The sequence below is a fragment of the Pogona vitticeps genome, chromosome 2 (assembly GCF_051106095.1).
Source record: "Pogona vitticeps strain Pit_001003342236 chromosome 2, PviZW2.1, whole genome shotgun sequence".
NCBI lineage: Eukaryota > Metazoa > Chordata > Lepidosauria > Squamata > Agamidae > Pogona > Pogona vitticeps.
The window spans coordinates 164831230-164857468 of record NC_135784.1 but is presented as its reverse complement, the minus strand read 5'-3'; the positions used below and the strand labels follow the sequence as shown (position 1 = coordinate 164857468).

Below are 26239 nucleotides of genomic sequence, written 5' to 3'. Positions count from 1 at the left end.
GGGCAATACTAACTTGAAGATACCCTAGTAAACAAGATTAAGAACAGGAGATGCTGCCTCTGTGGGCAGAAATGCCCTTGTTTTGGCTGAACCTTCTTTTGCTGGCTAAGCAACACACTTTTACTGACTGATCTCAGCAATCTGCCAACAGAAATACATCCCTTGGATTCAATCTGCCAGCAAAAAGAAGGTGGAGGAGGGGTGGGGCAAGAAAAAAGCTAGGTTACTCAAAATCCAAACCTTGTCCAGTCCAGGGAGCAAACCATAATGTTTTCTGAGAATAAGGCCTCAGTGAGGTTGGCTGTAAGGACTTTCTTAGACCTCTGGGTCAGTAGGGGTTTGGCCTCACACTGTTTCATCTGGCCCACTGTGAGTTTAGTCAGCCCCTGGCCACCTTGGTTAATTGGGAATATGTTCTTAGGAACAGGAACCTAGAACACTTTTGAGAGGTCAGGTTTCTGCAGGCACCCAAGAGCCCTACCACTATATTGCTAAGTCAGCAAACTCCCTTGGCTACAATACACAGGTAATGTAGCTCTGCTGGTCAAACTGTACATGCCAGCAAGGCTGGGATTCAAGCAACCTTAGACAACGCTAGCACCATTTATTTCAGCCCAAGTCTCTCCCAATTAGCTAAAAAACAAAGGAAGATTCCGATGTATATTGCACATGGGAGGTAATATTACCTCTATAAATCTCTATTCCGCATGCATTTTCCCAGCTGGCTTCAATCTGAGCTTTACAGCTCTATGAAGCAGACAAATTCTTGGAAGATGGACTAGGAGAAGATGAGTCCTCTGATTAGCTATATTTCAGTCTAACCAAGAGCTTCCACTCTCAGTTTTATAAATGGCTGGGACAAATGGGCATGCGGCTGTTACATGCAGTATGAACCTTAGGAAAGAAGAATCTAGTTGCAGACATGTATGTATATGAGGTACTATATCACTATTTGAAACCAATCTTATTACTTCTACTTCACTAAATCCAGAAGCCAATTGGTCTTACTGAGAGCCTCTAAAATCAATTGGTTGTTGTGGGTTTTCCGGGTTGTTGTCTGCAACCAACTTTAAAAACAGAACAACGAAAGAAGATTCATTTGCTTCATGCATCAACTCTTCTATTTTCCACTTAACTGAAAATTTAGAATTATATTTTTTAATGGACTTAACTCAAGTCGTCTGCATGGAAGGCAAACCCTGATTCTCTGCCCTATTGGAAGTGCACTTATTAGTTACTATGTTAACTGAATTTCTTCATTTGTACTAATCAGTGATGAGTTGCTAACCTTTGAATGTCAGTTTCCATTTAAAACTTAAACCTGAAATCTGAAACCAACATCAACAAGCAATTCACACAGAACTGCCTTGCCTGTTTCATGAATGAAACCTCAGAGGTGTCCTGCTGGGAGGAAGTTTCTCAGCTATGGAGTTTGCAACCAAAGGGGACTTTCTGAAAGTACTGTTTATCATTTTTGCTTTTACTATTCCCCACACAACAAAATTTCTACCTAATGGGACTGTGTCACAGAGCACTTTATTAACTGGGCGAAAGTGATCTGAAATAGTGTGATGTTATTAAAAACCATTGTTTAATAAATGGAAGATAAGATATAAGGTCTTAAGAGGCACGTCTGTTTGTCCAAACTATAATGTTTCCATTCAGATGCCTGGCCCTAGATCAACAAGAGCTATAAAGCTAAAATATTTGCTCAGAGCTCCTTTGCTAATACGTTGGAATTTTTAGCTCATCAGGTTTGATTAAACCTTTCCAAAAACTGATATGAAATGCAGGAGTCAATAACACCTACAGAAGAAGCAAACTGCAAAGAATAAGAGAAGGGGGACATCTTAACAGATTAGCATCTTGCTAGTGTAGAAGACACATAATCATGTAAGAATATTAGATAGTCTTGCAGGCAATTAATTCTCTATGAGAGAAAGGAAAGTATGCTACTACCAAAGACAAATTAGTCAGCCGTGCACCAGGCCAATGTACAGTACATGTTTTTCAGTACACAGAGTACAGTACATTGATCAGCAGAAAACTGCTCACAGAGCTTGGAAGCACCCCTCTTACAAACAATTCTTTATTCCTTGGTTTTTATGAGTGACTTACTTGTCGTTCATAAGCAATGAGTAATACACATGTTATTAACATGTTTCCATCATTATTTAAAATCAAAACATCAATAAAAATGGCTATGACGGTCAATCTGTATATTGTGCAATCTTAACACAGGACAATAAAAAAGGAAGTACAACACCTTCCTAATTTATTATTTAGTAAATATTAAATGTTGTTTTGTAAATGGAGTCAAAATCCAGTCTCTGTGACCTTTGTCTCTATAATCCCCTCATTCTACCCCTCCCCCAGCTGTTCCCCCTTCAAAATCAATGACATGTCCAAATTTATTTACTTTTAGAGATTAAAAGCATCTGATGTTCAGATTAAGAGAATTTGCCTAAGAAGGTGGTATGTAATAATGAGGTTTAGCATTTATATGGGAGAAAGTAAATTGCATAGTGGATAGTCAAGACTAGAACCCAGGAGTCTGGGGTTCAGATCACCACTCAGCCATGGAAACTTACTGCCTAGTGGCACCAGCAAAACCATTCCTCCTATATCTCACATCCCTTGGAAACCCTACCAGGGTTGTCGTAAGTCAAAATTGACTTGACAGCACATAACATATAAAGACACAACACTTATATAATGCTTCAGGCAGTATTCGTAGTTCTTGGATTTAAATGCTTGTAACAATGGAGGACAATGGCAGTGTTGTTATCCCCATTTTGCAGATGCAGGGCTGACAGCTAACAAAAGTGTTCCTTCTAAGCCCCCCACATGAATTTAGAGCAGATGTGAGACAAGATATTTTAATTCATAACTCAGTCTGTAAGATGCAAAAGTCTTCAAGGAACTTGAATGCTTATATTCTTGTATTTTGAAAAGTACAATTTCAAATCACTGGTAATCTTAACTTGACATCCTCCACAAATACTAGCAGAAACACATACACATACACAAAGTTCTTCCATTTGGCTCTTTTGAGAGGCCAAGAGGAGGCAACATTAAAAACACAGAATATTGCTTTCCCTGAGTGGGAAAGGGACAGTATATTATATTACATTAACATTTTTAGAGAAAGAGAAATACTTTACCATCATCCAGATCATTTGGTGTACTCTGCTGGTACAACTGCCACGGGCTCTGAAATTGTGACATGGAGCTACCTGAGATCCAAAAAACAGAAAGGCAACAATTTAACGTCCAGCACTTGTCAAGACTGTTTCATTATCTCAGGATCTACCTGAGCTTGGGAATTTACTCTAGCTTATAATGTCAGTCAATTGACGTAAGCAACATACATTAAAGGGGTGTGGCCTCTGGCAAATAATCCACCACACCCCTGTAGAATTAAAAAAAACCAGAAAGTGTCAGCTCAACGTTGCTTCCCAAGAATGTGCATCATCACGCCAGAGGTGATAATGCTAGGTGCTGATTGCATTACTCCGAGGGCACTACAACAGGAAATCTCAGTCATTTAACATAAATTTCAAGAAGAAATGCTGTTCACTATCCATGTCTAGAGATTTTTTCTTCTCAATAAACTTGGCCCGATTAGACAGAAGGGTGATTACCAATGAATGGAACCCTCTCTCATTTGCATGATTTCTACGACAAACCTAAATAAAGTTGTTGTTCTTAAGGTATTTATAGTAAGAGAGGTGGTCTGGTGCTTAAAGGATTCTTCTACCTTTTGCCTTAAACAATCTATCAAACTTATAGGCAGACAGAGAAAAACGGAACAGTATATATCACTCATGTTTCAGATGTACTTCTGGGGTATGCTTGCTACAAGGGTAAGTTGAAGAATTTTGTCTGTTTGATTGTAGAAGTCAAAGAGCAGATGCTTTACACTTCAGTGGATTATCGTGCACGCAACTCATCTGCCCTCCACATACTCAACACAGAGATTCAATGTTGTAATGCACACTAAGTTACTAGCAAAGACCTTTCTCTTCAGGCAGGCTTTTCCTTAACGACTAGTGGTCCAAGAGGTGTTTTAAATGGACTGTTGTGCTCTGTTGTTTTAAATGTGTTTTAATATTGATCTTAGTTACCATTTTAATATAGTACGCTTGTTTAATTATTTTTTAAATATTTGCATACTTAATGTTTTAGCTTTTAAATTTTGTTTTAGTGATGTAAGCCACTTTGGGTCCTTTTGGGGACAAGGACGGCATAGAAACATTATAAATAAATACAATATTAAATAACCTATCAATGAATGCTACTTTGGTAACTATGACAACACACATCAAAACCAGTGTGCTTTTACTGACTTTGTTTTACTGCAGCGGGGGAAGACATTTGTACTGAACTAGATTAGCAGATAAAGACTGTTTATAGTAACAAATATGTTGATGGAATATTTGTGAATGACAGGTCTCAAAGAGATTGTCACAGGAGCCAAGCATGCATGGATACCCAGACCAAACCCAGCCCTCCCTATAGTCCTGATCTCACACCTTGCAACCTTTGCTTCTCCGTAAACATGACATGGGATTTGAAAGGCAATTGTTATGAAGATGACAATGTGGTAAAGCAATGGATGAAGGACAGAGACTTGGAATACCTGACTGAAAAAATGAAGAAACCAGTTTTACTTTGGGAGACATGTATCGCTGTAGGTGGGATACTACAGTGGACCCTCGACTTATACACGGCTCCACCTGCGCACTTTTTGACTTACAGACTTCTCCGGCTGCAAAATTTCACTTCAACTTGCGGCCAGAGAATCAACCTATGGACCGGAAGGGGGAGGCGGGGAAAGCGCCAAATTCAGATTTGGCACTTTCCCCACCTGCCCCTTCCGGTCTGTAGGCCACCGATCGTGCCTCCGGACGGCCGATCGCGCCCTGCTTTGGAGGCACAATCGGCGACAGCGGACAACTCCGAGAGGCCTCCCATGGCAGCAGAGAAGCCCTGGAAGGCCTCTGAAGGTCCCCCTCACCGCCAATCCTGCCTCCGGAGGCTGTCCATCGCTGCCAGCTTTCCCAGGGTATACCAGCTCTACCAGGGGAGGGCTTCCCCTGGTAGGCCCAGTCTACCCACCGGGAAAGCCTGGTAGATCAAGCCTACCGGGGAAGCCCTCCCCTGGTAGCCCCTGTGTACTCTGGGAACGCCGCCAGCGGCGGCCGCAGACGTCCTCTGACAGGCCTCCCATGGCGGCGGAGAAGCCCTCGGAGGACTTTGGCAGCGGCGACAGCCAGGAACTCCCGTGAGGCCTCCAGCAGCGGCAGGGAAGCCCTCGGAGAGCAATGGACCGTCGACCTACGGACTTTTCGACCTGTGGCCACCATTCCAATACGGATTAATTCCATAAGTCAAGGGTCCACTGTACCTGAAAAATGAAATACTACCTATATAAACGTGTCAAATTATCAGTTGACAGGCAAGACCTTTCACCTCAGGCTTGTATAAAGCTCAAGGTCTGCAACTATACCAAAGCAGTTTGCCTGCAAGATCTGACAGACATCTTGTCTAGTTCTGTTCCTTTTGTAACCATCAACTCATTGTCACCAAGTGTATCTATTTCAACTAATAATAATAAAAAACACTATGGCATTTGGGAACCTGGAAAATGGCTCAGGGCTAAGAACTCTATAGCCTCTTTTTTTGTTTCAGCATGTTTTCTGGTTGTTTGTCCCCAGATAGGACAACAACAGCCTCTAGTCTTTCTTCTGTATTAAGATGCCAACATTTTCCAAAAGTAGTATACAGTATATAAAACAGTATATTTCTATAACAAAAGAATTCATGCACACAAATTACATGAGATTTTTCAGAGTTTCAGATAAATTAATACAGAAGATCCTAGTGGGAGATTCAGGACAGAGAATTCTTCACACAGCAAGTGTTAAAGCTATAGGATTTGCTACTGCGAGGACTAGTGACAGGCGCTAACCTGAATGAATGCAAAAATGGATTTGACAGATTCCTGGTAGACAAAGCTATCAGCAGCTCCTTGCCACTGTGCCTTCAGCATGAGACACCATATATCTCTGCATACCTGCTGCAAGGGAACAACAGGCCAAAGTTGCACCCACATTTTGGATGCAGGAAATCAGTAGGGTTCTGATCTGATTCAGAAGACCTTTTCTTATATTCTTTAGACCCTCTTTGCTTCTGCATATTTGCAAAAAGGCCTGTTATCACGTATACCTGTACCACCTCCAATATCTCCTTAGAAATATGGTGATGTATCGCTTCACATTCAGAGGTCCTTAAGCTCCACAAAATCATTGTCCTCTCATCTTCTGGAATTAAAACATCTTTGCTTGATTACTAGGCTGTTTAATACTTGGCAATTTTTAAATATAGGGTGTAGCAGCCATGCCTCACAATGGCTCCACAGACACCACCAGATATATTTAAATTTACTCCAAAAGCTAGCAAATGCAAAACTTGGCTCTCATTAAGTATGAGTCACAGATGATTCACTGGGTTCAAGAAAACTAAAAGTCACTAACAGAGATCTCAAAATCCAGGTCTGCTGTTCCAGGGCTAATACACTACCTGGCAGTTGGGTCAGATAAGAATGTCATAGATATTTTTATGTAAATTGTGGCCACTAGAGATGGGGGTATTCGTATTCATATACTGTATGAATATCTCCACAGAGGTGGAAATAACACGGGTTAGTGGAAATAACTGTCCATTCACAATTTTGCTGCTGCCGCCAGCTCCACAGAGGCTTCCTATCATGCTGTTGTCAGCAAATGATTACCCACTCCTGACAGGAGGCGGGATGACAAGCCTCTCTGCTAGGTTGCAGAGTGGCTAATCCATTGCGGAGAACAGCACGATAGGAAGCCTCCGCGGAGCCGGTGGCAGCAACGAAATCGTGAGTGGACAATCCAGTCCCATGGGGTCAGACCCTCATTATTTCCACCTGTGTGAGGATATTCGCATACGAATACCCCCATCTCTAGTGGCCACCAGTAAAATAGCAGCCTTCTAGTTCACTACATCACCTTTAACAATTTCAGGCATCGGAACCTCACTCGTGGCAGAGTTTCAAGCACCTGTCAGTATATATTTGACCACAAAGCTAGTATCAGCTGAAGGCACAGATGCTTTCTGCCATTTACAGAAACACACTTCTTGGTAAGATCTGCAAGGGAACACTTGCAGTAACATGGGAAGCTGTAGCTGGTAAAGTATGTATCCTGTTCCCATTCACATTGCTATGGCTTGGAGTAAGCATTTGCAAAAGCCAATCTCTTTTTCCAGGAAGAGCAACTTCCACCAAAAACAACAATACAAAACTCATTTTTTGTTCTGGCATCTCCAACCACACTTTCCTTTCCCTTGTGCCACAAGCAGTCATTCTAGGTTCAAAACGGTTTCCTTAATAAGATTTTGCTGTATCATCGAAGACAAAACAGATTGCTTAAAAGATGCTGGAAAAGTTCTTTGGCCAAGGTGAAGACTCAAAATTCTATGAAGCCTAGTCTTGCTGGTTCTTTTTCTTCTGGTAACCAAATCTCTCCTACTGTTAAACAGGCTAAATCAGATATCTTATGAACACACTTTTTAAACAGATCACAATCTTTAAAAATTATAAAGAGAAGCTTATGTGTGACTTGCATGACACAAGGCTGTTTCTGAATCTCTGTCTAAAGCTGAGTCACACCTAAATCTTGACACCCAAGTGGCACCTCATAGCTTAAGGAAGAGTAGAGTCTGGGAGTGCAACTGGCAAGGCAACATACACAAAGAAGTTACAGGCACCATATTAACATGCACATAGCTATCACTCTCCACCTTCTGTTTTGCTGCTTTATCTTCAGACCAAGCCTTTTTAGACTCTGAATTTATTAGTTTAGTATCATGTTCTAATTACACAAGGGCAATTAAGATACCTAGATACATTCCCTATGATACATACAGAAATAATAAAAAGCCATACGGATTTTCCCTACACATTATAACTATGACTAATACCGCTTCCAGGGAATGTTCCTAAGATTGAAGTCGCCGTTCTGGCTGCCTGGGATTAAACTGTCTCCTTTGGAAATGGGACACACAGTTCCATTATAATATTAAAATTTCATTTCTCAACTGCTGACTAAATAAGTACACGTGCAACATAACTATTTTATTAAATTTATGAGAATAGTCAAAGAACATATTTACTCTTTAAGACAGCTCAATACTTCTATTCTTTAATAGTTTATCTCTCAAAAAAATTACCTGCCCAACACAGAAGCCATTTCTCATCAGAAGCTAAGTATTTTCTAGGCAGCTCTTGCACATAACACAGAACATAACCTGAGTTACTTTACACTACTAGGACATTTCAATGCCAATTATATTTTATCAGAATTTGGAAAGGTTCAATTTTCAGGACAAGTCTTCCCAGAATTCAAGTCCAAAGATGTGCAAGCTCTGCATGTTATTAGATATAACATATGACACATCATAATTTAATCTGTATTCACAGAAATCCCAAAAGATTTGTCCCTTCAAACACCTTCGGAGATAGAGACCACACAGTTACTCACTATATATCCATAAAGTAGAGATGTGGTGCCCATTGTGGACTAGTGGGTAAATGATAGTCTAGGACTAAGGAGATCCGGGTTCAAACTCCTGCTCAGCCACGGAAACTCAGTCGTGGGGTGGTACTATACTGACAAAAAATAATTAAATATGTCACTTACCTTGAAATCCCTATTAGGTTTGCTAAAAGTCAGGTGCAACTTGATGGCATACAACATATACAATAAAGAAGGCAGTGCACAACCCTAACTTTTACTATATTTGAAAATCACTTTTGCCAGGATCAGGATTTTGGTTTATCAATGAATAGTAGTCATAATATCCTGGTCACAAGCTTTACATAGGGATCTGTTTGGTTACTGCAGTGACTAAAAAGGCCTTTGGTCTGATCTTCTATGGACCTGAGTATCATTTGTGTTCTTAATATCAATGGTTTGAATTTTTTAAAAAACACTATGGATTCTATTCCCCCTTAAGATATTTTGCTACTTGTTCTTCCTTTCCTGACTTCATTATAAACCGTCAGCTAGTTTTTATCGCTCTTGCTGGTATTAATTTTCTGTGCCATCATCCAATTTGTTTGGAAAAACCAAACAGCTACTATCACTCATTATAGTTCCACAGTAACAGGCATCTAACAGCGTATTTGCTCAGCTGAACTAGGCTGTGTACAGATATGGATGAGACACTACATGTGGCCTACAAGCTGGCTGGCTGGCTCCATTAATTAAGTATCTAGCTGAAGAGTCAAGGGTTGGGAGTTTTATTCCCTACAGTGTCTCCCAAAAGAAAAGTCAACCTGTGTATTCTTCAGGAAGTTGCAGCATCCCACATCACACACCAAAGACGACAGTAGTAAACTGCTTCTGAATCCATCTAGAAAATGCTGGAAAGGATTGCCATCAGTTGGAATTGACTTGGTGGCATATAATTTTACTCATACCTATTGTCAAACACTTTCCATCAGTCCTCCACAGCTTGATGTTAAGTCCACACACACTGTAAGGAAGGAAGACTGATGTCCTGATGAAGAAGGAAAACAGTACTGCTTGCTTCTCCTTAGGAAATCATGAGGCTGTGCGCTCTGACATAGGGTGAGGACAGAGAAAATACTGCATGTAGCTGAGCAGAGCAAACTTAGCATCATTAAGAGTCAAAAAAGTATTTCTTCAACCTGAGGTTTAAGACTTTGAGGGTTTTTTTTAAAGGGGTAGGGGTGGGCACCCACTGGTCCAGGTGTTGGAGAGATGAGTATTAATACTCATGAGCTTGCGAACTCTTCCCCTTTTTTTCATGTTACTAACCATGGAGTCTTTGCCAAAGAAACACTCACTTTCTCACTATTATTGCATTGCAGCCTCCAGCTCTGGGAAAAATGAAATGTGCTTAATGATCTCTCTGAGGTGGCTTGGGCCACTAACGTCATATAATATGCATCTTCATTTAATTTCCACTTTGAATTGGCAACCATGAAAATGCACACACAAAAACCAAGGGTGTTATTTGTCGGACGCCTCAATTTGAGATGCTCATGTTTTCAGAGTGTATAACTAATATAAAGACAACACAAAACAAAAACTTTTGTGACAATATATCTGTGAAGGTTTCAGTCAGTTCTTTGGGACAACTGTAAGAGTAACAAACCTTTCTGAGTATGTGTTTTCATAACCCATTTCCTCAGGCACATGAAATAGAGTTATTTAGACACAATGTACAAAATTAAGGTGGGAATAAATGGAATGAGTTATAGACATGACTAAAGAACTTGCAATGTGACAATAGCATTATTATCATAGGGTATATCTTGCAAACATCCTCGGAAAAGATAAATAGCTGATTTAAATCCTCTCTCAGTTGTTGGTTATGTTGAGCCAAATTCTGCCAAAGAAAACAAGTTCAGAGTTAAAGGGGGAAAAAAGAGAGAAAATACTGTAGCACTTTAAAAACAGTTTTATTTCACAAATGCAAGAGTTAGGTGATACCTTTATTGAACCACTAAAAAAAAATCACACAAATTAAAAGCTGATTTTTAATGGTTCAATAAAGTCTCACCTAAGTCTTGCATTTGTGTAATCCTGAACCACACAGCCTTTTCCTATTCTTTCTAGTTTTATTTCAGTGTGAACTCATAGTTCAAAATCAATTTCCTCAGACAAAGAAGTATAAATATATGCTATGAATATTCATATTTATATACATATCCACATGACCAGGTGAGGATACAGATTAAAAAATACAGCAGTTGCAAAGGCTGATTAACACAGGAATGGAATTGTCAATCTGTCAATGACTTTGGTTAGCAGGTCCATAGGTCAGGTGGATTTGGCTGTCCCAGCAACGCTAAGAGATGTTTCTGGGAGAGAAGTCAGTCTGTCAAGGACTGATAACCTGTTTTAAATCCCTATCTTATTACAGAAAAGTGGGTTATTAATAAATGTAGTGTGCTGAAAATCTCTATTGAGATCCTCAGAGACACACTGGAACTTGTTTATGGAGCCAATTTCTGCTGTCTCCTTCTTCACTCCTGGCTACTGTAGAATAAGGAATTGCATACAACATAAATTTTGGAACTTATTTTGTCTCCATAATAGCGACTTTCGAGGGGAGTGTCTTGGGAGGCTGAAATGCTCACTTTTGGGTGGTGACATTCACTTTTAGGTAATGCTATTTCTGATGCCAGATTTGTGCTCATGCACTCTCCTACATAGAGACTGTTCTCTCTGTCCTGTGCAGAATGCCAAGAGGCACTGCTAGAAGAGGACAGCATAGATCATATTATGGAAGATGAATAAGTAATGATGTTCTGGTTGTCATTGTTAGGACCTGTAAAGATGTTACTGATGCTGATATGCAGACACAGTTGGCATCTAAATTCGCAGCAGGCAGAACATTTCCCTCTGAACATAACTTAAATATAACAGCAGAGACAGTTCTTTCAGACATGTAGTCCTTTTACAGCTCTGCTCTGGAGATACGTTATTTGATGCATTACAGGCCTGTAAGAATCCCGTATCAGTGTGTGCAGGGTTACTAAATTTAACAATGATAGGCAGAGCTATTTATTCACCCCTTTAAATCGATCTTGTTGTCAGCTCCCTGTTTCAAGAGCCTAACAGTGCAGTTTCTAGGGGCATGCCTATTCAATGCATCTCCACTGAGAAATAATCTCTACTGAATCCAGTGGGATTGACTTCCAAATTAGTATACAGTCACGCCCTGCCTAAGGATTACCCCGCATTACGATGAATCCGCTTCACGACAATGTTTTTGCGATTGCAACTGCGATCACAAAACAATGGTCTAAATGGTTTTTTTTCGCTTTTCCGAAGATCGGTTCCCTGCTTCGGGAACCGATTCTTCGCATTACGATGATCAAAACAGCTGATCGTCGGGTTTTCAAAATGGCCACCGGGGGCTCAAAATGGCTCCTTGCTGTGCTTAGGGATGGATTCTTCACTATGCAAGCACCGAAAATGGCTGCCGTATGGAGGATCTTTGCTGGACGGTGAGTTTTTAGCCCATTGGAACTCATTAACCGCGTTTTAATGTGTTCCAATGGGTTTTTTATTTTCGCTTTACAACGTTTTTGCTCTACAGCAATTTCGCTGGAACGAATTAACGTTGTTAAGTGAGGCACCACTGTATACTGTATAGCAAAGGATTTATTTGTTTATTTTATATCTTGCCCATCTAGACCAAAGTCTACTTTGGCTCGCTAACAACACTCAAGAATAATAAAAAATAAAACAACATTAATACAATTAAAAATAGCAAATACATTAGATATTGACAAGAGGGAAGGCCCGCGTAAAGTGCCAGGTCTTGAGCTGGCTCTTAAAAACACCCAGCGAGGGACCCAGACAAATTTCTGGGGGAAGATTGTTCCAGAGGCAAGGGATCACTGTCGAGAAGGCCCGCTTTCTTGTTCTTTCTCTTCGGGTCTCCCTCGGCATTAGGCCCCTCAGCCGCCCATCTTGACTAAATTGAGTGATTTGGGTAGATCTAGGTGGGAGGAGGCACTCTGCCAGATATTACCTAAACCAGGGGTGTCAAACTCAAATTCATCGGGGGCCGCATCAGCAGTTTGGTCCCCATCAAAGGGCCGGTTGTATCTGTACTGATGGCCTTGCAAGGACCCCATCCGACTTGGTGGGAAAAGGAAGGAAGAGAAAGTGTGTGTGTGTGTGTGTGTGTGTGTGTTTGTGTGTGAAGGAAGAGAAAGTGCCTGTGTGTGTGTGTGTGTGTGAGAGAAAGAGAGATACAGGAAAAGAATGTGTGTGTGTGTGTGTGTGTGTGTGTGTGTGTGTGTGTGTGTGTGTGTGTGTGTGTGTGTGTGTAGGAAGAGAAAGTGCCGGGGTCTCTGTGTGTGTGTTTCTGTGTGTGAGAGAGATACAGGAAGGAAGAGAACGTGTGTGTGTGTGTGTGTGTGTGTGTGTGTGTGTGTGTGTGTGTGTGTGTGTGTGTGTGTGTGTGTGTGTGTGTGTGTGTGTGTGTGTGTGTGTGTGTGTGAAGGAAGAGAAAGTGCCGGGTTCTGTGTGTGTGAGAGAGAAAGACAGAGAGAGTTACAGGAAGGAAGAGAATGCGTATGTGTGTGTGAAGGAAGGGAAAGTGCCGGGGTCTGTCTGTGTGTGTGTGTGTGTGTGTGTGTGTGTGTGTGTGTGTGTGTGTGTGTGTGTGAGAGAGAGAGAGAGAGAGAGAGAGAGTTATTTAGTATATGCAACTCTGCTTGGATCTCGCAAAAAAAAAACGCATTCTTCGGTCCTTTCAAATCCTCAGGCATTCCAATCGAGCAAGAGAGAGAATGGAACGTCAGGGAAGGGAAGGGAAGCGAGCAACCAGCCAGCCCTCCCTCCCTTCTCTCCGCGGCTGGGTCGAACGGCCGCCTCCGACGTTACCCAACCGGGCTGGCGCATCGCTCCGCGTTCCCTCTTCTCTCCCTCTCCTCAGGGCCGCACTGGCCGCTGCCTCCCGCGTCCCCCCAGCATCTCCTCCCTCCGCCTCGGAGCCCGGCCAGGAACTCCCACCGCTCCCCTTCCCTTCCCTTCCCTTCCCTTCCCTTCCCTTCCGGGCGACAGAGGCGGCGCGGAGCCCCCTCCTCGCGCGGCCTTGGGAACGGCTCTCGCCTCAGGCCGAGAGCGAGCAAGGAACAGGCACGGGAGGGAGGGGGAGCGGGGGCGGAGGGAGAGGAAAGGAGTGACAGCGCCACAGCCAATCGGAAGGAGGACGTAGCCTTGTTAACTTGAGCCATTTTTTCAATGAATTTACTCCGTGTAGGCACGGAGTAAATTCATTGAAAAAAAGGGGGGGGAGGCTGCAAGGCTGGCGGCGGCTCCGCGGGCCATCAGTCGAGGTCTGGGGGGCCGGATTTGGCCCGCGGGCCTTGCTTTTGACACCTGTGACCTAAACTGTTTATGTCCGATATGTAATGATGGCATATCAGTTTATGACCTACACCGATATGTCATCATTAGTATGTTGAAATCAACACGGAAACGGGCAGACAATGCAGGGCAGCCAGAGTAGGGGAGATATGTTGATGTTTTCTCACCATAGTAAGAAGTCTGGTCGCCGCGTTCTGCACCATTTGAAGCTTCCGCACCAATCTCAAAGGTAGTCCCATGTAGAGTACATTACGGTAGTCTAATCTCGAGACTACAAGTGCATGGACGAGAGTGGTGAGGGCCCCGACATCAAGATAGGAATGCAGCTGGGCAATCCGTCAAAGATGGAAATAGGCGATACAGATCACTGATGCTACCTGGGTCTCCATGGTAAGTGCTGGGTCAAGATGGACCCCCAGACTGTGAACCAAATTCTTTGTGGTGAGAGTCACCCCCCCAAAAGAGAGGGAGTTCCCCAAACCACTGATATCAGGGCCACCCACCCTCAAGATCTCTGTCTTGTCCAGGTTCTGCCTCAGACTATTCACCTGTATCTACTGCAGAACAGACCCCAGGCAGCGCTGAAGGGACAAAACGGCACCCACTGTTGTGGAGAAAAGGTGATGTAGAGCTGGTTGTCATCAGCGTACTGATGACACAAAGCCCCACACCCCCTGATGAACTGACCCAGTGGCCTCATGTAGATATTAAACAGCACTGGGGAGATAACTGAGCCCTGCGGAACTCCACAATTAAGATGACACAGAGCCAATAACTCTCCCCAAGCTGTACTCTCTGGGGATGATCCTCCAAGAAGGATCAGAGCCAGGCAAGTGCCAGACCACCAATTCTCAGCTTGGAGAGCCTCCCCAGGAGGATACCATGGTCGATGGTATCGAAGGCGGCTGAGATATTGAGAAGAGACGTTTTGCCTGTTGGCCTCCCTCAGCAGGTCATCAAACAGAGTGACCAACGCCGTTTCCATACCATGGTGTGGCCTGAAGCCCGACTGAAATGGATCCAGGGTGTTGGTTTCATCCAAAAGGGCCTGGAGCAGGTCAGCCACCACCCTCTACCACTTTGCTGAGGAAAAAAACATGGTCTGAAATACTGTAAGGTCTTGAATTACAGCATTCTGAGAATGGTGTGCATGTAAGACAGAAGGAACAACAACTGCTTTCAATCTTACAGGTGAAAAGGAACAATCAGAATATCAGAAGACTGGGCTTAAAGTGTAAGTCTATAAAATTGTTCCTTTGAAAATGGATGAAGAAATTTAAGTCCTTACATATCGAGCTCTAAAATTGTTAAAAATGAAGATACATATAGTAATAATGATCACCTTTCCAAATGATAAGCTTTGCCAACTGCATAGGCTTAAACCCACTTTTCCAAATCTAAGTTCTTTTATACATTGAATTTTGCTATAAAATTTGTCAGAAATCTAAGGAAATCTTTTTTTTAATTCAGTTAAGACAACCAGATCACATATCCTGAAGCTTAGCTCAGAAATCTCAAGGAAAAAATCTGCAAGAACCAATATTGTTCTGATTTTCTAACAGTACTTTAAGGTCAAACTTTTCTTTAATAGATTTACATTTCCTCTCCCCTAATAATGTGAGACAAGGTACAACCAACAAGTTGTGATAATCAAATAAGAGTTTTGCAACACTGAGGACAACAGTTGCGTGTGCTTGTGCTCTGCTGGAAGATTGCATACTGTAATTTTTATTTCACAGCTACTGGGTAGGAAACATTCAAAAGATTTCCAAGTAAAAACAATTACTTCTGCTTTTAAAAAGCCACCAAAGCTCACAGTCCTCACCATATCTTGTGATATCTAATTCATACACCAAAGAGTAAGGAGGAATACATGAGGATATTTATTTAGGAAAGTAAAATACTGTGTCATTACAATATACAGTATACTGCACACAAATAATACATCAGGCAAACCCCTATTCACACATCAGGCAAACCACTGTACATAACAAAGTTATGCTGACATAAACGTGATAGGCGTCATGCTCAGCAACAAGAAATTGTGCAATTCTGTACAATTCAATTGCACAATCAGTCCTATGTCCATGGCACGACCAAATGCACAATACATTGGTGGAAGTGCTTCATGGACAACATTTCCTCCTTTGAGCTATCATAACTACTACAGGTACAACCTTGAGTTGCATGCAGATGGTCATGCAATAGGATACTGCCCATTATGTAATTATCTTGATAATTCTACAATAACCCTATAAGATATCCTAAACTAATGCAGCCTGCATCTTTCCTTCCTTACATCTTAAAAAAAAAACACACCTGGCAAATTCCATCTTGACATGAATTTTTATCACTTTAAGTTCTTCACATCAGTACAAGCCTGACACAGTAGATCAGGGGTCCCCAACCCCTGGTCCGCGGCCCGGCGGTGGTCCGTGGGCTTGCTGGAACCGGGCCGTGGACACAAGTCTTCGGCCCCCCAGGGAGGGGTGTGTATTGCGCTCCTAACTGTTCCCACAGCGCCCCTTCCCTATGGGGAAGCCGCCACACGGCAGGCCGCTTGGGAAGCGCCAACAGCCAGCCACCGGGCTTGGGGCCGCCCCACCCAGGGCAAGCGGGGGGGTGGAGCACGCACACGCGTTCCTGCCTGGCTGACTCTTCCCAGGCGGGAAAGGTGGGCCAGGCTGGGCCGCAGGGAGTGCTGCTGCTCGTCCACTTCCGAGGCTCCAGGAGGGCGGCTTCCCCGCGGCCGCTGCCGCCACATCCCCCTAGTGTGGCTCACCTTCCGGGGCCTCCCATCAAAGCCTCACTCCCACCCTTGCAGCGGCGGTTCCATTGCTCACGGCAGCCCTTGCCTCCTCCTTCTCCGGCAGGGAAAGCATCCCCTGCTGCCTGAGCCCCACTTCCTTTTAGCTTTCTTGGCTCATCTTGGCCTGCCTGTTTCTCTCCTTCCCTCCCTTGAGGCACCCAGACTCCCGCCAGGTAGGAGCCCTTAGCTGCCCCCACCCAGCAGCCTTTGGCTTCCCCCCTTCTCCCCCCCACTGGCCAGAAGTTTCCCAAGAAGGCAATGCTGCACACGAGGAGGGCTCGCTGCCCTGCCCTTCTGGCCAGCTGGGGGGGGGGGGAAGAGCCAAGGGCTGCTGTGTGGGGGAGGCTACCCGGTGGGAATCCGGGTGCCCCCCAGGAGGGGAGGAGAGGGGAGAAAAACAGGCAGGGAAGGGGCTACTTCCAGCTACTGCTGGAGCCCTAACCTGGGGGGCGGGAGAATGAGTCTGTTTCTCTCCTCCCCTCCTGTGGGGCACCGGGATTCCCGCCAAAAGCAAACAAGCAAGCAAAAACCTACCACCATTGCCAGCAGAACACTCTGCTTTCCTTCCTTTCTCTGCCCCCACCCAGCCCTACTGCCAGAAGAAATAGGTGGGTAAGCTCTGCTGGCTTGGCAAGGAGGAGGGTGCAGGTGGAGAAGACTTCTTACTTTTGCCCCTTTCAGGAGGTTGTTTTCCCTCCTCCCCCCATGCATTCAATGTTTTGGGGGGCAGGAGGGTTGGTTTGCCTCATCCTGGAGTAAAGTAAGCCCCTTTTGATATAGTGCCCCGTGCGGGGAGGGGGAAGAAAGTGTCGTGGCAGGGGAAGGAGCAGCCTGATGGAGGAAACAACATAGCATGATACCCTTCCCCTCTTCTCTCCACTGTCTTTGTTGCTGTTGCTCGAGCTTTTTGGTTCTGAGAGAAGGTGCTTCCTAGTGGGTGGAGAGGGGGCTGAATGCTGCTGGCTTGCATGTATACGGAGGCTCCGGGCTGCTGCACTTGCCCTGGGTCTCCTCTTGCCGCCGCCGCTCTTCTCCTCTCGCCTTCCCTCCTCTCTGCTCCCCTCCCTCCCTGGCCAGCAGCTCCATGCCAGCGCCGCCGCCATCAGCAAGAGCAAGGTCGCTGAGGGGATGAGGAGTGTGTGTGTGTCTGTGTGGTGAGGGGCAAAGGGATGGGGGGGAGAGATGGAGCGCTCAGTGGGAGAGTACGCACGCACGCTGTGCAAGCCTCCCTGCTGGGTGGGAGAGGCGGAGCCCCCTTTCCGTGTCCTGTGGTGGGGCCAGAGGCAGCCCGTCTCCTTTTGAGAAAAATGCTGCAGGGCAAGGGGAGAGCCGGCAGAAAGGCTGCTTGGCCCGGATCACCTGCATGGGAAGTTCTGGCAGGCGAGGGTTGTGCTGGGCTTCTTGCATGGCTTGCACACTTCTAAACTGCAGAAGCGCTGTGCTGCGCTGCTGTTTGTGCATGCACCCGCGCGCAGGGAATGCCCCGCCTTCACCAGCCGGTCTGCGGGGGGTGCCCCACCTTCACGAGCCAGTCCGCAGATGGAAAAACGTTGGGGATCACTGCAGTAGATGGTCCTGATCCACGAAAGCTAGCAGGCCTCCAGGACCATTTCTGAGAGGACCCAGCCCTCGCATGTACAAATATTTATTTTTTAAAATTGAAAATGAAAAAAGCGCTCAAAAAGTCCCTGTAACTTCTGAGCAGAAAGGGGAGATTTCTAGTGTTTTCAGGGCCCTCAATCACCCCTAAATTTTTGTGGCATTAGAGGGCACAAGGAGTTTTTTCAGTTTTAAAAAAACTTTTTAGAAAAAGTTAATACTTTTTTGCAGTTACCAAAAACACTGTAGCAGAAATTTTTACAGAACACAATCACTACATTCAAATAAAAATAACAATAAAAAGTTAGATACAGTAAATAGATTAGCCTCTTTGGCCATGCCCTCCTCCTTTAAGCCTGCCCCACTGGGGGCGTAGCCATCAGGCTGGTGACAAACAAGCCCTCAGCTCCACTGTAATTACCCACCCATGGCCTAGAAGCATTGGCGGATTCTGCTACTGCTGTTTACTTTGGCACTCTTACAACTTGCAATGTGCTAAAGGTCAGATAGATAACCAGTGTCTTCAGATTAAACTTTTGAGACTCACGGATCTATCGTCCAAGGCAAAAATCTGAGAAGTCATGTGCACCATTTAAAGAAATACTCTGATAAGTGAGATTTCTGAACTAAGATGATATTGTCTTTGTGATCATTTTTAGTTACACCTTTTAAGAGAACACTGAACTTTCCCATTCCCAATTGTGAACACTGCACATGTGTTTTTCCCTTTAAACTCCCAGTGGATTTTTTATCCTGAAGTGCAAAAACCAAAATGTGAATCGTCTTGGAGGTCATAATTTGTGTTCCTGTTCTCTAAATGAAAAAAACTTTTTTTAAAAAAGAACAAATATAGGAGGCAATTAGACCATCCAGGGATGGAAACCATATGGTTTCCAAATTGCATCATCCACTTGAGTCTTTCAGCCTCTCAAGTGTGGGCTATATGTTTCCTGGATTAGTGTGTGATGATGGGGGAATGGGAGTGGGAGCTGAACAATGGTGTCCTCTATTTGCCCCAATGGGCAAAAGGTGTAACCAGAGATTATTGAGGCTATGCACAGGTGCAATTAATTTGAAGATTTATTTATATCACAGCGATCTGAAAAGAAATTTTATTTATGCAGAGTACAGGGATGATAGTATCCAACCAAATGGTGCAATCTGGATTTCAATGCCAAGTGTAGAGTCTGTATAATTTCAGACACAAAATTTGCCTGGACCAGTTTTCACATGTTGCCAGTGCTAGCTGCTGATGTTACAAAATCAATTAAAAAGAAGCAGTGGTGAGTATAATCTTGCTAGTCCCAAACTAGAGGACAGACACATTATATCAACTCCTAAATGGAAGGGCAACCTTTATGAAAATCCTACTGAAGTGGAGTGTACTCTAGTTGGGACTAGGAAGCAGATACTGGCCAGAATATCTCAAGAAGAATTCCATTTTCCCATTTTGTAAGTGGCCAAAACAACCAAGAGCAAGGTCCCTAAAGTCTTCTTCTAAAATGGGTAGAACTACATGCATCTCCTCTGTCATCAGCAAATGAGTATAAAATGCATCTCTTTTGGCCATCCCACTGTCCTTTTCAGGACTGCCAGGTCTGACAATAAGGACTGCTTGCAGTTGGGATCCCTGAAGATGGAGGCAACATTTCACCCCAGGGCTGGTGGAAGGGCCAGTGCAGCAGACTACTCAAGGGACAGTACAGAGGCTAAACAATAGTGTTGTGACACATTAAAGATTAACGAATTTTACTTGGCATAAAGTTTTTTGAACTATATTCCACTTAAATCACATGCAGCGAGCTATAGTTCCTGAAATCCAATGCCAAATTAAATTTGCTAGTCTTCAAGGTGACATGAAACTCATCGTTGTTCTTGTTCCAGCAGACTTATGCAGCTAGTCTCTCCTTGATCTCCACCAGAAGTCATGTGGAGGAAGCAGAAACCACTGGTAGCAACCATAATTAGAAAAAATGATGAATTTCCATGGTGGATGATATCACACACAAGCCCAAGGAGACTACATGGAAGAACTGGTTCTTGATTAAATCTGTGACCTTCAGGAAATAGATTAAAAATTTTCTTCATGGAAAGGGTATACCAAGTGCCAACTCCAGCGCTACAGTCCTAGAATGTACCCAAAGATGTTCTTGGCCACATGTCAGTTCAGTGAGTACGAAGTCATTAAATGGTGGAGAAATATCACTTGGTTCAAATGATGCCTCATGCTGCTGTCTAGCACTCTGTTGTGGGTAGTGAAGACAAAAAAAGTGTAGATAGGAAGAGAGTATGCTTTCTTATATAGCTCCAACAGTTTGTAATATTTTAGTTTCCAAAACTATTTTAGTTACTTCTGAAAATAAAACTTAGGTCTCAATGTGTAACTGCGTATAATCATAAATAATACCTCTGGAGATCCCGTAGAGTTACAATTGTAACCAATTATTTTTTAAAAGTAATTTCCTAAACTCTGTGACTTGGAAGAGATACTCAGCAGAGATAATAAACATGTATTGTAACATTTTTCTGGCAAACTGTTGGCTTCAGTCAAGTAATTGTTGTCAATTAATTTGCAGGCTGTATGTTCATTTCCAATACCCAGCAACTATGGCTATGGCAAGCCACGTATGAATGCATACGTTCAGATCTCATTTCTAATAAGACCACACACTTGGCCAATTAGGCTAACAGCAACTCCTGGACTTTTTATTTAAAAGTAATATCTACTTGTTCATTTTTCGCTTGTAATAATATTGTACTAAAAGCAAGCTGTTTAGCAAACTCATTGAAGATACATGCCTTGCAAAGGTGTAGTCCAGTAGTAACCCTATACTTTATGACGAATTTGGCAATGGTGCCATGTTAAGAGAACAGAACATCTGTGAGGAATACTATGTCCTGCTAAATACACAAGCAGAGTTATAGATACACATACTGCCTTCCTTTCTATTCCAAGTTTCAAGTTGTGTTTGGTGCAGAGTGACAGTCTATTTTTAGCCTGCTAACTAAGATCATGATGCATATACACACCAATCGGCATGTGTTACTAATCCAAGAAACATGCTGAATACGTATTACATTTCTGTTCCAAGTATCAGCAGGTGATCAAAAGGCAAAGATGGACATGTTAAAAAATTAGAAAAGGTGCCATGCAGCAAGCTATTATGAGAAAAAAAAAGAAAAAAAGAGAAAGCAGATGACCAAAACCATACACACACCTGCTCAGATCTGCTGCAATACAGTAGTTACTTCACTTAGATAACTGATTGTTTTGATAAGCAATCTGAGTTGTTAAACCTGTCATTGTGATTCTTTTGCTGCTTCATATAACAGGTGCATCTGATAAAAACAAATTAAAATAAGTGAACTTTTTTTATTAAAAAAGGAAAAGATATTTTGTGACTGCAAAGAAACGATTAACAATTAGCAATTTATATTTGGATAACATTCAATTATTTTGTTAAGGGTAGCAATGGACTTTTAAATGATTAGAATTGAAAGCAGAGTTTGAGAAATATGATTCAGCTGTATTTTTATATTTGAGAAATCAGACCTAAAACTCCTGAAGGCCAGTTACAAAAAAAGAAAGTTAATGTGCAACTTACATGAGGCAAGAAGAGCCTGTTGCACATTGACATGCTTCCAGCAGTTAAGGAATTCCCTCTTTTAATATTGGGTTACTGGCAACATCTCTTTCTGCTCTAACTGATGCAGTAATGGGGAGTGGGTCTTAATACCTTATATAATACTTGTATCCCTGGATATGTCACTAATTGCATTTTTCTGCCTTTTCAACAAAGCCTCAGAAGTGCTATTCTCATCCCTACTCTTGTACCCATGCCCCTCCCTTTCCTCAGTGGCTGGCCCTATATATGCCTTAAACCTGTATGTCTAGGAATATATCCATCTTTTTCAAAAAATAATGGGTTTTGCTCTAAAACACCTGACAAACTTTATCTATCTGGAGTCTGAAAGACCCCCTTGCCTGTGGCTATTACACAGGGAACAGCTATGTAGAAGCTCGGCTGGGCAACGAAGGAATATACCCTCCTAGAAAGCCAGCAGCAACCAAGGTCTAAAAGAGGGAAATTTAGCAGCAGCCCTCCAACTGTTAAGCACGTTCCCTAAATTGAGCTCCATCTCTCTGTATGTTCATTATGCAGGGATTACTACTGGTTTTCTTGAGGAGGAGGAGGAGGAGGAGGAGGAGGTGGTGGAGGAGAAGGAGGAGGAGAGTTGTACTATTACTGCTTTCCCCTTAATAGCGAAAAGCATTTCCCTAAGTACTGAACTGGCTTTCAAAGGAGGATATGGAAATTTGCACAGCTGTTTTCAGAATTCAAAACCTGTATATCACAAATTCGTGCTTTCCAGGTCATTATGTTAACATTAAGCAAAACTGGCACTAAGGCATTAAAATAAGTCACCCATGTAACTGTTTCTGAGGCTCAATACAAATAAGCTAATAAAAGGATCCAATTACAGTTGGGCAAAAATAACAAGCAGATTTCCATTTCTTATCTGGAACCATTATTTCAGCAAATTGCTTCTCTCTTTCTCTCAGGAAAAACACAGCTTTTCACTTAGTCAACATGATGTCAACACTGAAAGCACTATGTATGTAGTTAATTGTACCATCATATCTTTGCTCCATGCAAGAGGCTTCGCCATATCAGCATTAACTATCATACAGACCAAAGTAAAACACAGGACAGAGTTAAAGTGATGATTTCTTGCCAAGTCTTTTAAATTAACATTAATACTAAGTACTGCTGAGATTACCATTAGACCAGTGGTTCTCAAACTGGGGTCCCCAGATGTTCTTGGAGTGCAACTCCCAGAAATCTTGGCCAGCACAGCAAGTGGTGAAGCCTTCTTGGAACTGCAGTCCGAGAACATCTGGGGACTGCAGTTTGAGAACCACTGCATTAGACTACATATGCAACAAAAATCATACTTTTTTTTCAATCTGCCAGACAGGATCTAGCAATGAAGCAGAACTAGAGTCTTCACTTGTGCTATTCTAAGGCATGTCAGATTAAACTAACATTAAAACTGGTATCCATTATTCTGGATATGATTAAAAAGAATTTCTCTACAGGACACCAAAGAAGAGGATCATGGACTAGAGAGAGGGGTATTCGTATTCGAATATCCCCGTGCAGCTGGACTTAATGAGGGTCCGAGCAGGGCCGCCACTGCTGCAGGATGTGTGAATGGACAGTCCAGCACCAGGGGCCGGACCGTCGTTAAGTCCAGCAATTAGGGGATATTCATATTTACATGCAGACATGAAAACCCCCATCTCTACCATGAACACCTAATTAATGAGACCCAAAGGGGAGATGAAAGGAGCATCTCCAAAGAACATGAGGACTATGAACACATTTGGGTGTCTCCTGGACAACAACAGCACCCTGTCAGCTGATCTTTCCACTGTGGAAGCACACCGGAGTGCTTCTGATAGGAACAAAGGCAGCTAGACAGGCATACAGCTGTACCCAGCCTGGTCTGACTGAAGACAGCTAGCTAGCCAGACAGACAATTGTATCCAGCTATCTAGTGCTAATGCCAACTATTTCCATCTTTCTGATTAAACCAAATAGCTGAACAAATTAGTTTATAACAGATAAAATAAAAGGCACTGAGGAGGAGTAAGGCAACAAATGTTCATACTAAAAGGCAGCACCAAGAAGGTTATCAACACTTCGGATTAACCAAAGGCTCACAGACTGTTCAGAAAAGTCCCTGAAGCTTTATTTCTGGGCACTGTACCAAGTGTCAATATATTTCTTGTCTGCCAAGCTGTAGCCCAAGACTGCTTGAAACTGTATCCCTACAAAAACATTTTGCACAAATAAACCATCTCTATAATCTGTTTACAGACAATTTACAAGCATAGAATAGATGGAATTTAAGTTATTTTGTGAGCCACAAATCAGGGTGGAAGCCAACAGCATTAAATAGCTCATTTGAACAAACAGATTGCCATGTATTTGCACCATTAGAAATCACTTCAGGAATTATCCTGTGCAAACAACATATTACTGGAATACAGACTAGTCTGTATTGTATTGTATTGGTTCACTGCTAAAATAAACTAGTGAGATACTGTAGAACATATACAATACAATAGGACCCATATCCGTGGGATCGATATCTGCAGTTTCACTTATTCACAATATGAAAATATTAAAAATATTAAAAGAAAAAAATCTGGAAAAACTATTTTCATATGATTTACAAGAACTAGCCATGAGAGAGAACCAGAGACTGTGCTATTAATACTTCTTCGTGAGAATACATAGCATGGTATATGGTAGTCTCTAGTGACCAATTTTTGTAATGTGTGTGAAAATATTTTGGGTTTTTTTTTCCTTTTACCATTATTTAGAAAGAAAGAAAACAATTTGCTATTATCCACAGTTTTCAATATCCACGTTGGGTCTGGAACCAATCCCCAAAGGATATGAGGGTCCTATTGTATCAAGCTACAGTACCAACATGAATTTGACCAAACTCCGGGAGGCAGTGGAAGACAGGAGGGCCTGGCGTGCTCAGGTCCATGGGGGTCATGAAGAGTCAGACACGACTTAACAACTAAACAACAACAACTGTATGAAGGCATCATATATCAGACCCAGTGCCCCCAAGTATTGTTCTCAAAATGTACCTAAAACATTTAATAAAGGTAAAGGTTCTGCTTGACATTTTAGTCAGTTGTGTTCGACGCTAGGGGGCGGTGCTCATCCCCGTTTCCAAGCTGTAGAGCCAGCGTTTGTCTGAAGACAGTTTCCATTGTCACGTGGCCAGCGCGGCTATACAGGCTCCCTCAATTTACAACTGAACAGCTGCTCCCTACAGAGTCCATAATTTTTTCCACACAAGCTCATGTTGAGCTGGATATGATGACAACTACCTCTAAATGCTGCTAAAGACCACTGCAGTGGCCCCCCCATACAACAAACTTCCTTATCTTGCCTAATGTCACCAGAAACCTTCTCAGCTTATGGAATGCTACCCTTTACTAAATCAGAGTTCATTGCTCTATCTCTCCTGACAACAATGTCTTTGAGTAGCATAACAAAATCTATGCCCATAGGTCTTTTCCAGTGGACCCCAAGCAACTACAAATGCCACCAATGGGAAAGGTGAGTAAGAATCATGTCTGTTATGAGATTTAGTCACGCATAGAAGAACTACTATAAGTTATAAGTTTTAGGTAATAGTTCAGAGGGCTGCATCAAACATTGTCCCTTATTTTTAGGGGGAAAGCACAAGAAAGTAAACAAAAAGTGAAATGTGCAGGCTCATGCACAAACAGGACAAAGTAACTGAACATATTTTTTAAAGACATCAGCAGTTAATTCTGTGGTCCCCTTCTTCCTGATCATAAAGCCTGAAATGGGCCTATAAGGAGACACTGCTGACAAGATGAAGCATGGGTGGGCAACATGCAGCCCTCCAGATGCTGTTGGAACCGCAATTCCCTCCTCTTCCCTCAATGATGAGGGAAGATGAGGGCTGCAGTCCAACAACCTAGTCCCTTGTATTTATATAGGCAGTGTGGCACACATACAACAGATTGGCTCCCTTACTAAATACAGATTCACTGCTCACATGGAAAAGGAATTTACCCCATGAATATTGCACTTCTCTAATTCAATAGCCTGAACAGGAATGGAAGCATCTGAACAGGTTGAATCAAGCCGCAGATATGCAGAAAGACTTTGCTTTGAGGGTTTCCCTTTTCACATATTAAGCCAAAACGCACATCATGTGATTAGTAAGCTCCTAAATAGATTGTTCAAATTTACTGCTATGCTGGGGCAAAGGACCAAGGCTGAGAAAAACTATTTTGCAAGGAAACAAAGAG

The 26239-nt window shown here is 42.8% G+C and overlaps 1 protein-coding gene across 4 annotated transcripts in view; it reads right to left on the bottom strand.

Moving 5' to 3' along the window:
• Positions 1–26239, bottom strand: part of VDR (vitamin D receptor) — a 99349-nt gene that overhangs the window by 49195 nt on the left and 23915 nt on the right. For all 4 annotated transcript variants that reach the window (XM_078384628.1, XM_020784506.3, XM_078384629.1 and 1 more), the window contains one exon: positions 3165–3236. In XM_078384628.1, the coding sequence (XP_078240754.1) occupies positions 3165–3228 (64 nt within the window). In that variant the 5' untranslated portion in view covers positions 3229–3236. The remainder of the gene's footprint in view (positions 1–3164; positions 3237–26239) is intronic.